At 50.5% G+C, this 16448-nt stretch overlaps 1 protein-coding gene across 12 annotated transcripts in view; it reads right to left on the bottom strand.

Annotated features, from left to right (window-relative positions):
• Positions 1-613: 613 nt before the first annotated feature.
• WDFY4 (WDFY family member 4) overlaps positions 614-16448 on the bottom strand; it is a 298286-nt gene continuing 282451 nt past the window's right edge. For 5 of the 12 annotated variants that reach the window (XM_016918236.4, XM_016918235.4, XM_016918237.4 and 2 more), the window contains 7 exons: positions 14571-14755; positions 13530-13688; positions 8798-8977; positions 6856-7038; positions 5442-5526; positions 2385-2496; positions 614-1062 (listed from right to left, as the gene is read on the bottom strand). In XM_016918236.4, coding sequence (XP_016773725.4) covers positions 996-1062; positions 2385-2496; positions 5442-5526; positions 6856-7038; positions 8798-8977; positions 13530-13688; positions 14571-14755 — 971 coding nt within the window. In that variant the 3' untranslated portion in view covers positions 614-995. Of the gene's footprint in view, positions 1063-2384; positions 2497-5441; positions 5527-6855; positions 7039-8182; positions 8467-8797; positions 8978-13529; positions 13689-14570; positions 14756-16448 lie in introns of those variants that run through there. The other 7 variants (XM_063781764.1, XM_063781765.1, XR_010146870.1 and 4 more) reach the window with 6 other exon arrangements.

Below are 16448 nucleotides of genomic sequence, written 5' to 3'. Positions count from 1 at the left end.
TTGGGGTAAGGAGGAGACATTAGAGTGAGGGTGATACCTGTGATGCCCAACGACCAACCCCAGAATGACCCAGGCACAAGAAGGTACTGGAATTCTTCAGAGGGGCACGAGTAACTACCCCACCTGCCGTACATTTCCAGGTGGAAAACAAAAGTCACACAGCAGTGCAGATTTCTCCAGGGAGAACTGCAGCTCAGAAGCCAAGTGTGGACCGGGGCCCTGGGAAGAGACTGCTGAGCCAGGAGTTGTCTGGAATCCTTGTCTGTTGCAGGTTGTGGAGATGGGGGTGGGAGTATCACCAAGGCGGGTGTATCACCCCAGGCCAAACTCCCTGAGTCTGCCATGGGCAGCACCCACCGCCATGTCCTGCGGCTCAGCCACAGAGGCTGGGCCTTCTTCACAGTAGCCCCTCACTCCTCAGGCCCCTACACTATGGGCAAGACGGGGAAGAGCCAGTGTCCAAGGTGGAAGATGGGGAGGGGCTGGGTGAGGCTCTGCAGGTGGATGTGCTTCCCTGAAGCCTTCCTGCCTTTCTCAGGACAGAAACACAAATACTTAGAAAGGCAGCATGGTAAGTGGAATAGAGTGGTAGTTTAAAACTGAAGAGCCCTTCTGCATTTAAAACAGAGTTGCTTTAATAAAATAAAGACAATACAATAATTTCCAGTAAGCGACCCATCTTTTTTTTTTTTCAGTGCAATAGTCCTTAATAAGGTGAGTCATGTGTAATTTCGTGTGCAGCAGGGCATCACCAAGTCACAGTTTCCAGTGTGCTGCTCAGCCCTCCGAGTGTGTGTGCTCATCCTTTTCATAGAAGTCCCATCGGCCATGGAGAGGGTTGGGCTGCAGAGCTGTGATTGCCAGAGGCCCTTCCTTGAGAACTGTGGGGAAGGAGGCCCTGGGGGTTTCTTCTGTAGGCAGAGCTCAGGCCCCAGTCACCTCTGCTGCCCTCAGCCTGGCACTGTTGTGCCAGAGCCTCTGCTGCCTCTCTCTTCCTACCCATCTGCAGACCAGCAGAATATTCTCCCCCTCTCATCACCAACCAGGAGTTTGGTCTGGTTTCTTGGGAAGAGAAAGAAAAGACAAGAACATTAGAGGGACAGTACCACTTGTCCCCGCCAGCACATGGGATATTGCAACTCTGGGGCTCTATCTGGGGCCCAGCGGAGCTTGCCCCTGGTCTTGTCTCCCTTGAGGCAGGGGAGGCAGTGGGAGGAATGGAGAAGGTTTCCACCTGGGGGAGGGGAGAGCATTGAGCTGTGAGGGTGGTGGCTCCCACAGCACTGTGGGGAAGCTCAGGCCCCAGGGAGCAGGACGAGGCCCTGCCTCTCTCCAGTGCCTCCAGGTGAGTCTCCTGTCCCACCAGAGAAATAGCCAGGACCAGGGCAGAACAAATGGCAAGTTCTCTGCAAAAAGTGCGGCTCTGGCCCTACCATCATGCCCACCCCATCCCACTCCGCCCCACTCAGCATCTAAAACACTGTGTAGTGCCTCCACCAAGGACCCCGGAACAGCCCACGCCACGCCAGTGAGGGAGGAAGGAAGTCCGGCTCTGCAAGGTCAGCGGCCCCTAAGGCTGCACCTCGCAGTGTGTACAAGGATGTTAATGACAGTAACCACCTCCATGGGTTACTGCGAGTCAAATAACGGGTATGAAGTGTCGGGACTGATGCTTGGCTATGCTACAGCAGCTAAGAGCCCTCAGAAGGCACTTTCTGTTAATGAAGGATAATCATCACACCAAATGTTACAGTCTGCAGTGGAACTCAGGGGAAAAGGCTCTCTTTAGGATAAAATTACAAAACAATATACTTATACCTCTTGGATTTCTTTTTTTTTTTTTTTTTTTGAGACGGAGTCTTGCTCTGTCTCCCAGGTTGGAGTGCAGTGGCGCGATCTCGGCTCACTGCAAGCTCCGCCTCCCGGGTTCACGCCATTCTCCTGCCTCAGCCTCCCAAGTAGCTGGGACTACAGGCGCCCGCCAACACACCCGGCTAATTTTTTGTATTTTTAGTAGAAACGGGGTTTCACCGTGTTAGCCAAGATGGTCTCGATCTCCTGACCTCGTGATCCGCCCGTCTCGGCCTCCCAAAGTGCTGGGATTACAGGCGTGATGGATTTCTTAATGAATGTTTGGATATTCAAGAGCAAGAGAGCAAGGGCATGTGTGAGTTAAAAGCAAAACAAAAAACAACAAAACCCTGAAAAACGTTTCCTGGGGCTCTATACGGCCACACGGGCTGCTTCCTGTGCTTGGTGGGGCCACGTCCTGGAGTGAAGTGGCCTCCTCGGCCAGGTGGCCTGGACTCAGAGCCACTGGGGCTTTCCTAAAGGTGGCTGCAGTGCCCTCTGCTGGAGACCCAGAGAAACAAGGCCGCGCTTACCTGGACACGGCCAGAGCAGTCACTGCGGGGCTGGTTTTGCTGGGCTTCCCTGTCAAAGCAATGCTAACGTCCAGCTCTCGACTCAAGGCCAGGTTCTTCTCCCACTTGTGGCCTGTGTGGAGCATGTGAGAGAAGAGTTAGAACGCCAGATCGACTTCGCATATACAGTGTGCATCTGCACACGGGGCCGCAAACACATACGCACATATTTATATTTGTGGTCAGCAACTTGTTAAATTGAGGGGGAAATATATTTAATCTTGGCCTGTGTTGTTGCAAAAAGGGCCGTCCCAATTTAATTTGCAGGCGGTGATAGTTACATGTGCTGACGTGCCTCGGTATCCATTGTGTACCAAATTGGATTTGTGTATTATTGCTTTCTAAATTGCATGCCTAGTTCAGCAAAATTGTTCATCAGTGTTTACTGGCTTTATGCTTAATAAGATGCCCCACAATACCTTGCTGCCAGGGTGTAATGCAGCCAGTAATTGCCTAGTAAAAATAAATTACATAAAGTCGGCATTATCAACTTATCTTAATCCTCTCACGCCACAACCAATAATTAAATGCTGAGAATGTTTTTTCAAAAAATATAACTCAATGATTGTTACTTCACTCATTTTAATGACTGCATTTGGGGACAGACAGTAATTCCTTCAATGTGAAGGGTGAGATGGAGAGACGCCAGCTGGGTACGTCCCTGCGAGGCCACTTCCTTGGACTCAGGGCAGGAGAGATGATACAGCCCCTGCTGTCCTGAGGTGACCACCCATGTGTGCAGACAGGCCATGTGCCAGGAAACGCATGAGGGGTCCAGGTGGGAGAAACCACCTTAAAGCACACCAGGCATTTGTACATTGCGTACAAGTCTAAACAACAAGCTTCTCCCAAGCACTTTTTATATACCAGATTGAGTCCAAATCTTTGAGGTGATTCCTGAAATAAATTGTACTCAGCTGGGTTGGGCCTTGCTGCAAATGGCAAATAAATGAATTCCAAGCAGAAACTGGATTACATCTGCCCACAAATGCAGTATGCTTAATATCTTCAAAGATCTCCTTTCTTGCCCCTTAAGACATTTGAGGGATATAGTAATATACACGCCAAGAGGACACACATGCAAATATCCACGTGTCATGCCCAATACAGGTCCCTTTCCAACAAAGCAGTTTTGAGCAATATAAGAACAACATGCCTTTTTATTAGAGACCTCCAGCAGTTTAGGCTTGTAAATCTGCACATATTTTAGATTTGTTAACTCTAAACTGCAGGCCAATGTGATTATTTGAATATGTCTATGTCATCCTGTCATTTCATGTTAATCCCTTGAACTGTAATCACAATCTTGGCAGTCAATCCAATGGGGTGGCAGAGACTTCCGGTCAGGGCAGACAGAGAGGAAGGATGTGGATCTGGGGCTCCCTGTCAGTCTAAGACCCCCTTAAGTAAGTTTCCTAATGCCATCAGCTGCTGTGTCCAGAGAGAAAAATCTCTCAAAGCCTGCAAAAATGACAATAATGACCTGCATTTGGGGTAGATTCTTGTCTGTGGCTACTATTATTCTGTCATCAGTACTCTACTAGTTAGGATGCACAGGAAGTGTCCCCATTTGACAGAAGACCAGAGAAGCTGCTGTGACAGAGTTGGGTCTAGAACCTTGTTTCCTGCTTTTTACTCTGCTTCTCATTCACTAGACCCCATGACCAGTGAGTGCAACCTCACCACAACCATTGATGCTGAATAGGAACCTGCGAATCCAATGGCACTGCCAGAATCAACTGAATGGCTCTGAGGTGACTTTCATTCATCCATTCATCCATCCATCCACCCATCCATCCATCCATCCATCCACCCGTCCATCCATCCATCCATCCATCCATCCATCCATCCATCCATCCATTCGCCCATCCATCCAGCATTCTTTCTCAGACATCCATTCATCAACTGTAGGCTTAGCTAATGCCGTTAGCTTACTGGGCCCCAATAGCTTCAAAAGTGGGCATTTGAGCCCAAAACTAAAATGGTGTGCAGTCTCATGCAGGTATAGCAGAAAACTGCTTTGTAAGCAGGCTGGGGAATAAGAGCCTTTCCAAGTGGAAGCAGATATGGGAGGGAGTTTGGCCTCTGCTTTCCAAAGATGTGCTGGGTTCCTTAGAATGCACACACTTCTGTCCTTTCACACTGAGATAGGCTGACTCCTTGTGGTGGTCTCCAAGTACCCTAGAGAAACAGAACCTGTGAACTGATGGAGTTCTTGATCTGCATCTTTGTGATGTTATTGATCTTTGTGACGTTATTGCCCTGGCTGAGCCCAGATTGTTTACAAGGGTCCCCAGGTGTTATCTTGAAGGAAGGGACCACTAATATAGAGCCTAGGACACAGTAGAGGCTGAGCAAATGCCTGTGTGTACTTGCCTGAAGAAGAATCCACAAATGGGTGACTAAATGAATCAAAGAGGTGTGGACTGTGTTTTAGAAATGAACTAATTGCAAATGTCTACTCTTTTCAGAAGGCAGCCCTCAGAAATCTGGGAAATTCTCTCCTATGGATGATCACAGGTTCTGGGATGCAGAGCAAACAGGGAGCTAATGGAAGCACTCAGGATGATAGAATTCTCACTTCATGAAAACATGTTTGATTGTGGGTCCCAGTAAAGATGTCCCAGTTCTCGGCCAGAATCTTTTCTGAAGACTGAGCTGGAGGAGGTAATGATGGGGGCGGGGACTGGACAGCTGTGATGGATGTGATGTGGTAACAGCTTTGATGGGGAGGTTTGTACCTGTGTTCATTATGGAGGGGTTGGTGATGGTGGTTACATGCCAATGTCTATGGTTAGGTTATTCTGAGGCCGTTGTGGCTGTGATGGCAGCAGATGTGAGGATAGTCTGCTTGCTGGGTGACTTTGGGCAAGTCACTGAACCTCTCTGTGCCTTCCTAGGCCTCCCTAGGCTCTGCAGACCTGGGAGGAGCTGCAGCCCTTGGGCTGAGGTGGAGAGAGGGGAGGTGAGGAGGGCAGGGCAAGGCCAGGAAGGCCACATCCCTAGCAGGTCGGGTACCTCTTGGGCTTGGAGGCTGAGCCGGGGGCTCCTCCCCTGCTGGCCGTCCAGGAACAGACATCTTCACATCCTCAGTCTTCCAAACCTGCCCCAAAAGAGCAAATGTCATGGGCGGGGGAGATGATCCTGTCTGCAAGCTTGGAGTGGCCTAGTCCATTTCCTCACGCCTAGGGGTCCCCCAGGGAAAGGATGAACACATGCCCCCCCTTTCACTTCTGATGTTAATTTATCATCAGGTAAAAGTTTATTTAGCCTTCAGCTTCTTCATGCAGATGTTTGGCCAATCACAGTTGCACCTTGAATAAGTTTACCCCACCCATGTCCCTAAGTGCATCTCATGACCCCCACAGCCCTTTTCTTGCAGGGATGTGACTCTGCAACCAGTTTATTGCCATTTTGCTCAACCAATGCCCTCTTGCCCATAATGCCACCACCTCTAGAGTACTCCCTCACCCCTGGGTGGCTGGGCACCCCCATCTTGTGTCTGGCCCTTGGCGCTAAGCCTACTGTGGGAGCCCTGAGGCCAACTCACTCAAAATGGCTTCTCATTCACTGGGTCTGGATTTTATATCACCAAAGGGCAAGGATCAGCCTCCTCTCAAATGCTTCTGTGAGCCCCACGCCAGGCTTAGCACAGCACTGGGCCAGTCCAGGAGCTCAGTGACCACATCGAATGAATGAGTGCTGAGTGCACAGAAGACCCTCACTTATGCTTTGGGGGGGCCCAGGAGAGTAATATACTCTGCAGCTCGGCCACCCCAGGCTCCTCTGGCTGGCTCACTGATGTGGGCCACACCCCACCAAGCCCAGGCCATCCCAGGATGCCCTGCTTTCTACAGAGGCCACAGATGAAGTCCTGTGAGGGGACTGCCTGGGTACCTCAGCCTGCATGGATGGATGGATGGATGGATATATGGATGGATACATGGATGGATGGATGGATGGATGGATGGATGGACGGATGGATGAGTGGTTGGGTGGATAGGGAGATGGATGGGTGGATGGATGGGTGGGTAGATGAGTAGAGAGATAAATGGGTAGGTGGGTAGATAAATTAGTGGATGGGTGGGCAAGTTTGGTTTGAATGGATGACGCAAATATCTCCTTTTAGCATTGGGATATAATCTTTTGCATTTAACCATTCAACTTTTATATGTTGTAACAGTGTTTATTTTAGTGTGTGTCTGTGTGTGTGTGCATGTGTGTGTCTGTGTGTGTAATACTATATATATAATTTTATTTATTTACTTTTTCCCTGCAAAGAGCCTTGTCTTTTCCCTTCCTTTGCTGTAGGTACCTGTTCTGGAATGGTCTCAAATGCAACCTGCAGGTTTGGCCCCCTGGAGGAAGTGAGAAGAATGGAGATGAACACGTTTCTTGTGTCATGTCCTCATTCTGCCCAAGACACACCTACCCGGACCATGCCGTCTTGACTCCCGGTGATGATGATCTGGCTTGTGTCCCATGCTGGGCCCTCCATCAGGCAGCAGCAGGTTATGGCTCCTTCTGGGCCCCAGGCTGTGGTGATGCTGGCCAGGGGCTGTCCATTGACATTCCACAGGGACAAGTGTGCTCCCGCACAGGAGACAATGGTGCCCTGTGCAGTGAGAGCTGGCATCACTCTAAGCTGGAGTCACTGCCTGCCCATCAGCCACTTGCTCAGCTACCCAGTTGGTACACCCAAGTACTCTCAATCTGTCATGCTCTGAAGACCCCCAAGGTTCCCCAAAACTTCTTTCCAGCTGACTTACAGGTCTGCCGTGTTTTCACACAGTTGTAAATTCTTGGTTCTTTTCATACTGCAGTCATGTGCTTAGATACTTCTTTCCTGGCAGAAGGCACCTGGCTCACCCTCAGGCTCCTCCCAGATCCCACTCCCCAGCCACACCCTGACTGCCACAGAAGATCCAGCCTGAAGGGTAGCCCTGGCTTTGGACACACAGCTTACACCTGGTTGGTCAGCCCTGCCCCATAAAGAAGTTTTGGATGCCACCTGGTGGATGGCAGGGTACAGAAGTTCCAATGACTGCATGTGGCTCATAAGCTTGTGCAATGTCCCTGAAGAGGGAATTTCTGAGGAGAAATTTCCCCATTGTATCTCCTGATATGCTCACATTTGAGTCTTTCCTCCTCAAGTCCTGTTTATTCTGTAGTGGCCACTGTCACCGAGGCCCTGGGGCCATCCCTTTGAGCCTTGCCCTAATCACAGAAGGGATGTAGGGTGCTCAGTGCCCCTCCACATCCCACTGGGCTGGGCTCCATTAGAAGTTCCTGAATTGTTAGGGATGGTCTGTCTGAGGCCAGGGGCCATGTCTGATACCTCTCTGCCCCACAACCAGCAAGCACAGACTGAAATCAGTTGGCTGCAGGACAACTTGTCCTGGTGCCAGGCTTCTCTGGGGTCTAGGGACACAATTCCTGATGGGTTTTATATTCTCCCAGGTGAAGGCTTCAATGCCTTCTATACATCAACCCATCCATCCATTAACCCACCATCTACCAATCCATTATCCATTTCATCCATCTTTCCATCCACCTATTCATCCATTTATCTGCTCATTTATCCATCCATCCATCCATTCATTCATTTATCTATCCACCCATCCACTCATCTATCCACCCGTCCATCCATCTATCCATTCATCCACCCATGCATCCACTGATCTACCCATCCATCCACCCATCCATTCACACTCCATCTACTCATCTAACATTGAATCCAGTTTTGAATTCAAGCCTACCTGGAGCACCACTTTCAGCAAAAATTGGAACCAGGAAGCTCCTATATCATCCCTCCTCTTTTGAGCCCTCTGCCCATTTTATTTATGCCCTGGTCCCCTTAGGTTTTCTTTGAGCAGATGCAGAAACCTCTGCATCCTCAGGGAACCCCATATCCCATGACAGGGCTTCAGTCTGGAAGAAATTTCACACCGATAAGTCGATCTCCCTTGTCTTTGTTAGCCAGTATGGAAGGAGAGGCAGAGAAGCTTGCACTGCCATGAAGACCAAACCTGCCAAGTCAACACTGATTTGAAAGTAAAGACCTAAATGAGTCAGCCACATCCAGCAAAACCCTCCCTAAAAGCCAATTTTTCAGCTGCAGCCCCCTGGTGCCCGCAGCAAAGCAGACACTTCCCACTGTCCCCAACACCAGAGGGAGGAAAGTAAAGAAGCGGACATTGAAGCTAGACCTGGGTGCTACAAGTGAGATCTACAGCGACTGTTCCACACAATTGGGGGCCCTCTCAGCATTCTGGGGTGGCTAGAGTCTCTGTGTCTCTGGGCTTTCTCCTGAGTGTTGTACCCCATGCTACTGCGAAGGTGAGGACATGGACACTGAGAAACAGGAGACTTACTGAGACGTCACTGATGGTGATGGCTGAGATGCCTTCCCGATGGGTGGGCAGGCGGGTCACGTGGGTGAGGTGGTCCAGATCCCACAGGATACAGGTGCAGTCCTGGGAGCCGCTCACCAAGAGGCTGAAGGTGACTGACGCTGCCAGGCACGTGACAGCCTGTGTGTGTCCATACAAGGCCTGGGGACAGAGACTCACAGGTTAGGAGAGGGACCCTCAATTCAGCTACTTTTGGGAATTCTTCACCCTCCCTATAAAGCTGGGCACTGGATGAGGAAATGGAGATTCTGAGTGAGTCAGTGATTCCCAAGTCTGTTGTCTGTGCAGCTGGGGGTGTGTGCATGTGCGTGTCCATGACTAGTCTCCATTTCATTCATGTCCAGGGGTGGAGGCTCTGCTGGGGAGAAACCATTTTTTTACTTATAACCCAACCAGAGGCTAGCCACACCTGGATGTTTTGTGCTGCCCTACATCTATCTTGAACCTGGGAGCAGTTCATGTCACGAGTTTTTTTTTTTTTTTTTTGAGATGAAGTCTTGCTCTGTTGCCTAGGCTGGAGTGCAATGGCATGATCTCAGTTCACTGCAGCCTTTGCTTCCCAGGTACAGCAATTCTTTTGCATCAGCCTCCCAAGTAGCTGGGATTACAGGTGCCTGCCACCAGGCCTGGTGAATGTTTTTTATTTTTAGTGGAGATGGGGTTTCACCAAGTTAGCCAGGCTGGTCTTGAACTCCTGACCTCAAGTGATCCACCTGCCTTGGCCTCCCAAAGTGCTGGGTTTACAGGTGTGAGCCATCACACCTGGCCAGTTCATGTTATGATTAACACACAAAGCACTGTTGGCAAACTGTGGTGCCCACACCAGCAGGCTCAGTAGCAGCAAGTAGCCTGTTAGAATGCAAATTCTTGGGTTCCACTCCAAGTCTCCTGAATCAGAAACGCTGGGGATGGGGCCCTGAAGTCTGAATTTTCACAAGCCCTCAGGGGATTCTCACATGTGCCCAACTTTGAGAGCCATCTCGGTAAGGGAACCTCAGAGGCACGTGCACTCTTGAACTAAACTGGGAAGAAGAAAAGGGGAGGTCACATGGTCATCAAAAAGATGGGGCTTTTCGAGTCTGATAGGTCTGGATTCATAGCCACTGGGACACTTAGACTTCCTTGGTCTTGGTCCTCAGGTTTGGCTTGTGTGGGGCCTGGTCTGACTCATGCATGGCTGTTTGTCCAGATCTGGCTGGAGGCCTTCTTCTCTGTGGACACTTTCCCAAGGGGCCAAAGTGGCCCACCACACATGCTGGTACCCCCTGGCCAACTGCTGCAGGCAATGGTGTGGATTCCATCACCAGCACTCCAGAGGCTGCAGGTCCCAGAGGCTCTGATCTGAGGTCCTCTGCTCACATGTGCTTGCCATCACCTGGACTCAGCCGGAGGGGCATGGAGGTGGCATTCTGAAGCGTAATTGGCCTGGCTTACCAAGTGGTAAACCTCCACCCTCAGGGCAGAGACAATCACTCATTCATTTGGGTCAATGAGGCTAAGCATCATTTTTCAAAGCTGTCACTTTGCCCGGTCATAGCAATGAAAGGTTCTGCCACAAGCTCCTGTTTGTCCTTAATGGATCCTAACGTGATGCCAACCAGATGGTGCTGGCAAGTTAATGGGTATGACCCACAGAAGAAGATTTGGGTCATCCTAGGAAAATGAAAACTGCCTAAGTGAGCAGGAGAAAGCAGAGGAGTTGACAGGAACCTTCTGAATCTCTTCCCAGAATGAACTAAGTCTGATGACTCAGTTCTGACTGCAGGGGAAACAGCAATGCCAAAGAGAACAGAGAAGGGAACCCAGGTGTAAGGCTCAGGATGTAAAGAGAGGAGCTCTGAGCCCCAGTGCCGGCACGTGTTGTTTACCAGTGGAACCAAGTCTGCCTGCTCTTTCCAGGAAACAGCCTGTGTGCCTGGCACTGCCCACTTAGGTCAGGTTGGCTGCCTTCCGACCAGCCTGGAGACTCCAGCACCACAAGGCATCCAGCACCTACCATTTGCAAGAGCCGAAGAAATCAAGGAAGAGATAGCAGCTTCAAAGGGGGTTTTGTTTTCTCAGAATAATACTTCTCTAAAAGGCCAATTAAAATAACTCCATTATATAATTTTATACCTAACTACAGTAGCAAAAAAATGATAGCAAAAAGAAAACCCCGGAAAATAATTCCCCATGCTGGTTACATTGCCATGAAACGGGTGCTCTTGATTGCTGGTGGTATGATTAAGTCACAGAACCATTTTGGAAAGCACCATGTCACTGCTCATAATTCTCCTCCTCGAAGTTTATCGCAAGAAAACAATCAGAAGCAAACAGCAACCTAGATAAGATGTTTTCTGCAGCACTATGTAAAATAGTTAAAACTTGGAAACAACTTAATTGTCTAGTTTTAGAAGAAATGGTTTATTAAACTGTAGTGCACTGACATAAAACAATCGAAATGCAATTTTATGGAAATGGAATGATATGGAACGATTGAAATGTAAATTATAGAGAATGTAGAAAAATGGAAACAATTGGATAGGCTGGGTGAAAATAGAATAAAATATCTACACAATGATCAGAAAGATATAAATATGTATATCTGGGGATAAGAGTATGCAAAATCGAAAACTTTTATAGGGATGGTAGAGAATTGTTTGTCTTTGAAGTCATTTTAAAATTTCTCTTTAATGTTGCAGTATCTTTAAAAATAAAATACGTTTTGAACCGCCTGTGAGGCTCTTCAGTGATGACTTTCCTGTCCACAGGTCAGGAATGGACCCCTTCACTGAGCAGCCATGGGTCTGGGGAATCTGCAAGCCTACATTAGCCTTTACAGGTAAGTGATAAAGTGTTTTATTTTTAGAAAATAAGAGCATGTGGGATTCCCATATCTTTTCCTGTTGATTTGGAAGTAGGAGAGGATGATAAATTACATTTTTATGAGGTCGATACGAGGGTGTTTCTGTGCATTTTCACTGTTAAATGGGAGCTCAGAGGATGATAGAAAAATCACTGCCTCAGTACCCCAAGGCCAGCCCCAGGGTCAGGTGGAACTATGTACAGTCCCCAGGGCAAGCTGTAAATGGGCAATGGGGATGCTGGGGAGAGAGCACTCCAGTCTTTCATTTCCAGTCCCTTTGCTGAGATCAGGAATCATACCCAGCCCACTGACAACAGCAGTTGGTGAAGGTCACCTGCCTGTCGCCTGTACAGCTGCCTCTCAGGGGTGCACTGCCCCTGCATATGCGTCAGCCCCTTCTCGCACTGCCCTATTCATTCCTTCACCACACATTTGCTGAGTGCCCATGCAGCACCCTCCATGCCCTGCATGGCACCAGGAGACAAGGACACGGTCTAGGTGACAGAAGTGGCTTGAAAATTATCCAGAGAACCCCAGAGAACATGTTTCAGTGAAAATTATCCAGAGAACATGTTTCAGTGAAACATGTTCAGTTTAGTAAATTTGGTCAGTGGTGATTTTTTTTTTTTTTTTTTTTTTTGAGACGGAGTCTCGCTCTGTCACCCAGGCTGGAGTGCAGGGGCGCAATCTCTGCTCACTGCAAGCTCCGCCTCCCGGGTTCACGCCATTCTCCTGCCTCAGTCTCCTGAGTAGATGGGACTACAGGCACCTGCCACCACGCCTGGCTAATCTGTTGTATTTTTAGTAGAGACAGGGTTTCACCGTGTTAGCCAGGATGGTCTCGATCTCCTGACCTCGTGATCCACCCACCTCAGCCTCCCAAAGTGCTGGTATTACAGGCGTGAGTGATTTTGTACAGCTTATTTTTGTTTCTGTTACTTTAGGGCTCTGTGGCTAAAACTAAAAAACAGATGCAGAAATGAATTGGATTTTAGAGTTGAAAGTGTCCCCTAGTGATATTCTAGGGCAAGTTCCAGAGTATGCAGGGAGAGCGCATGGGGTTTTGTGTTAGACAAACCTAGATTCAAATGCAAGCTGTTCTGAGCCTCAGTTTCCTTGTCTGAAAGTGGAAATAATAGTTCCTTCTTCATGGAAAAAAATTAGTATACAGAAGGACCTTGGTGCATTTGGAATGTTAAGCAAACGTTAAGTGCCACTGCGATTAGCATTCTCTATGAGGGCTGGTGGTGCACATCCTCAGACTCCTGGCTCATGGCTCCTCCTCCTCCCGCCTCAACCACTTCCTTTGAGAAAGTCTTTCATTTGACCTTGGATGTACCACTTAAACTTCTTTGCATCTCATTTTTCCTTCACCAATAAAGTAGGGGTGATCATGGCACCTATTTTACAGGGCTCTCAATAAGCTAAAATGAGGCAATCCGTGTACAAATCCTTGGCATAAAGGCCAACTTGTGGCAAAATGCTCAAAAAATATTATCTGGTGTAAGGAAACTGATTTCACCAGACCTGTCATGTGCATGAAGTGACTGTGTGTGGCCCGGCATCTCTCGCTAAGGTGTGGGCCTCTGTGGAGGCACCTGCCCTGTGTACCTGTCAAATGCACCATGGGAATAAAATGATACTCCTGAATGACACTGAGCTGTGGGCCACCCTCTGCACCTCACTTCGCTCATTCCCAGCTTCTGAGGGTGGCAGGGCCCTCAGTGAGCAGAGTTAGGGTGTGTTCCGGCACCACACCTGCCCAGGTGCCATGCCAGGCAGAGTTTTTGTCCCTACATGAAGTACTGTCCCCACCTGAGGACCGCACCTGCACGAGCTGGACCATACCTGCCGGAGGCGCAAGCCCCTCGGGCGGCCTTTGGTCATGCTGAGCTCCCACACACACACCACAGTGCTGGTCCCAGAGGTGACAATTGTTGTTGGGGACGGGCACACGGCGCACAGACAGCGGCCCCAGGCAGCCAGGTTCTCGAATGTCATCAGGACCTGTAGGAGATAAGGGGGATGAGCGCTGCTGTGGAGACAGCAGGGACAGGAGCCCAGGATAGAGTCACGGGCGTATGTGGGCCAGTCTGAGTGCCTTGGGAACTGGGGACATGCCATGTGTTCAGGAGCCAGTCCTTGGTGACAAAATCCAGACCATCCTGGGACCCCACGCAGGAGCTCCTCCTCCAGCAGGTGGGAAGAAACAAGTGAGGGATGCTGAGAAGACCCCATGAGCACCAGCACGGGGTGGCTTAGCTTGGGGGTCAGGAGGGAGGACATGTGGGGCTGAGTTCCATGCCTGCCTCAAGAAGTTGGTGGGGCAAGGCTAGGGAGGGGCTGGGGAGAGCTTGGGGGATAGGGAATTCATTGTAAGTGATGGGATTAGGGGAGGGGAGCTGGAGTAGGAATGGGGCCTGAGGAGGAGGGCAGGGGCCACATCAAGAAGGCAGAGGTGACTGCATGGCCTACACGGGGGCTGGGAGGACCAGTAGGGAAACAGCTTGCTCCTGCCAGCCCCCAAATGCTCAGCATGTGTCCTTTGAGTTTAAATCATGATTGGAACCAGAGGACCCCCCAGGACTTCCTTCCTACACTTAGTGCCAGTGTGGGTGGGCTCAATGTGGCCATGTGTCCAGTTAGCCTCTGCTCTGGAGGTGACAGTATACACTGCCAACTTGCAAGCCTTGGAAGGAGGGTTTGAGGCCCGGCCCAAGGAGGGCCTTTGCATGGTCACTGAGTCCTTTCCCGCCCAGGCTGGCAGCACACCTTGTAGGGAAAGTGAGCGAGGTTGCTTTGGACTCGCTTATCTCTGGGCCATCTCTGCCTCCAGCTGGAGGAAGGCTGAGGTCCTGAGGCTGCCCCTGCTCCCTGCAGCCCACTCACCTTGTCGGAGCCGTAGCTCCCCAAGCAGCAGCTGAAGTCATCAAAGCCCCAGCTGAAGGTCCTGTTCCAGAGAGGAGGCAGCAGCACTTTGTTCCTCTCTACAGCCAGAATGGTCTTCTCAGTAGGGACAATGTGGCCAATGGCCCCTTTGGGAGACTCTGAGCCTAGAGAAAAGAGGTACATATCTACACCCCAGTTAGTATGGTGAACTTATGCATGGAAGAACAGCACCCACTACAGCTGGGCCCCCAGGCAGGAGTGACAGACAGACACACTGGACTTGAACTTATGCATGGAAGGACAGCACCCACTGCAGCTGGGCCCTGGGCAGGAGTGACAGGCAGACACACTGGACTTGAACTTATGCACAGAAGAACAGCACCCACTGCAGCTGGGCCCCCAGGCAGGAGTGACAGGCAGACACACTGGACTTGAACTTATGCATGGAAGGACAGCACCCACTGCAGCTGGGCCCTGGGCAGGAGTGACAGGCAGACACACTGGACTTGAACTTATGCACAGAAGGACAGCACCCACTGTAGCCGGGCCCCAGGGCAGGAGTCACAGGGAGGCACAATTCCCATCCTCCCTCAGCTCCACTCTGGGAGCCACCCCCAGCCCCAGCTGGAATATTGCTCACAGCTCGGGATTTGGAGCTGCCCAGACCTCATTCCAAGTCTGGTTATGCTGGTGAAGTCATTCCATCTCTTCAGACCCCAGCCTCTTCCCATGGAGTAGAGAAAACCATGCCCCTTTCAATGTGTGTCCCCTGGCACAGAGCCTGGTGCAGCTTGTTGACTCAAAACACTGAGGCCAGCCTAGTTTCTAAGACTGTGCACACCATACCCACCACGGAGGGGCCTTTCCTTCCTCCTGGTGGGGGCCACTCCATTCCTTGCCCTGTGCTGGGTGAAGTGGGAGAACCACCCTCTTCCTGACCCTACCACCCAGGAGGAAGAGAGGGAGCAGGATTCAGGAAAGGCTCCAGGATAAGACTGTAAGATGTCTCTCCCCGTAGGGAAGGGACTGTTGCATCAATGGCCCTTACCCTCTGGGGCTGGTCAGATCAAAGGGAGAGAGTAAAGCCAGGCCCCTAAAGCAAGGCCCAGTGTGTGTGCTCGGACTGGCACCAGCATCTGCCAGGACTCCTGTCTCAGCGCTGGCTTGTTGCCTGCCTGTGTGACAGACATCACTTCATGGCACTGTCACAAGCCTGAGGGCAGGGCCATTGTCTTCCATACCTTACACATGAAGAAACTGAGCCTCAGGAAGGATCCCCAGGACCCGTGGCTGGTAAGATCTGCATCAGTCTCCTGGAGCCCACATGGGAGATTTGAGCTCCCTTGTTACTGTTGATGTGGTTTGCACCTCATGTCCCTCTCCGTGAGGGCAGGGGCTGTGCCTGACTGCCCAGGGACTTCAATGCAGCAGCGGATCCCCAGTCCTGGGGCAAATGGAGGCATGGTCCCCAGAGCCAAGAGCAGTAGCACCTTATCTACCAGGGTGGGGTGTGCCAATGACACTGTTCTTGGACTTCACGGATAAAAAAGGACACCACTAAAACCCTTGAAAACTTAACTTCATACTCCTTGGGACCTGCATGTTGTTCAATGTAGTGGGATTTCCCCAAGGCAGTGCATGTCCTCAGATGACACTGGCACCCGACTTCATACATACATGGCCTTAGGAACCCAGCCTCACCCTCTCTTCTGCTTCCATCTGGGTGATCCTCCCTCCTGGGCTGGGTGGGACCACCCCCACCCCAGTGGACTCCTGCTTCTATAGAGCCTCTCTGAGCCTTGGTGGCAGCCAAGGAAGCCACTGAATTATGGTCAGAAGAGATGGACTAATAATCACCACTATGTGCTGGGCACCGAA

The sequence above is a fragment of the Pan troglodytes genome, chromosome 8, assembly GCF_028858775.2.
Source record: "Pan troglodytes isolate AG18354 chromosome 8, NHGRI_mPanTro3-v2.0_pri, whole genome shotgun sequence".
Classification (NCBI taxonomy): domain Eukaryota; kingdom Metazoa; phylum Chordata; class Mammalia; order Primates; family Hominidae; genus Pan; species Pan troglodytes.
Note: the sequence above shows the minus strand (reverse complement) of the source record. Positions and strands in the feature narration are given on the sequence as shown.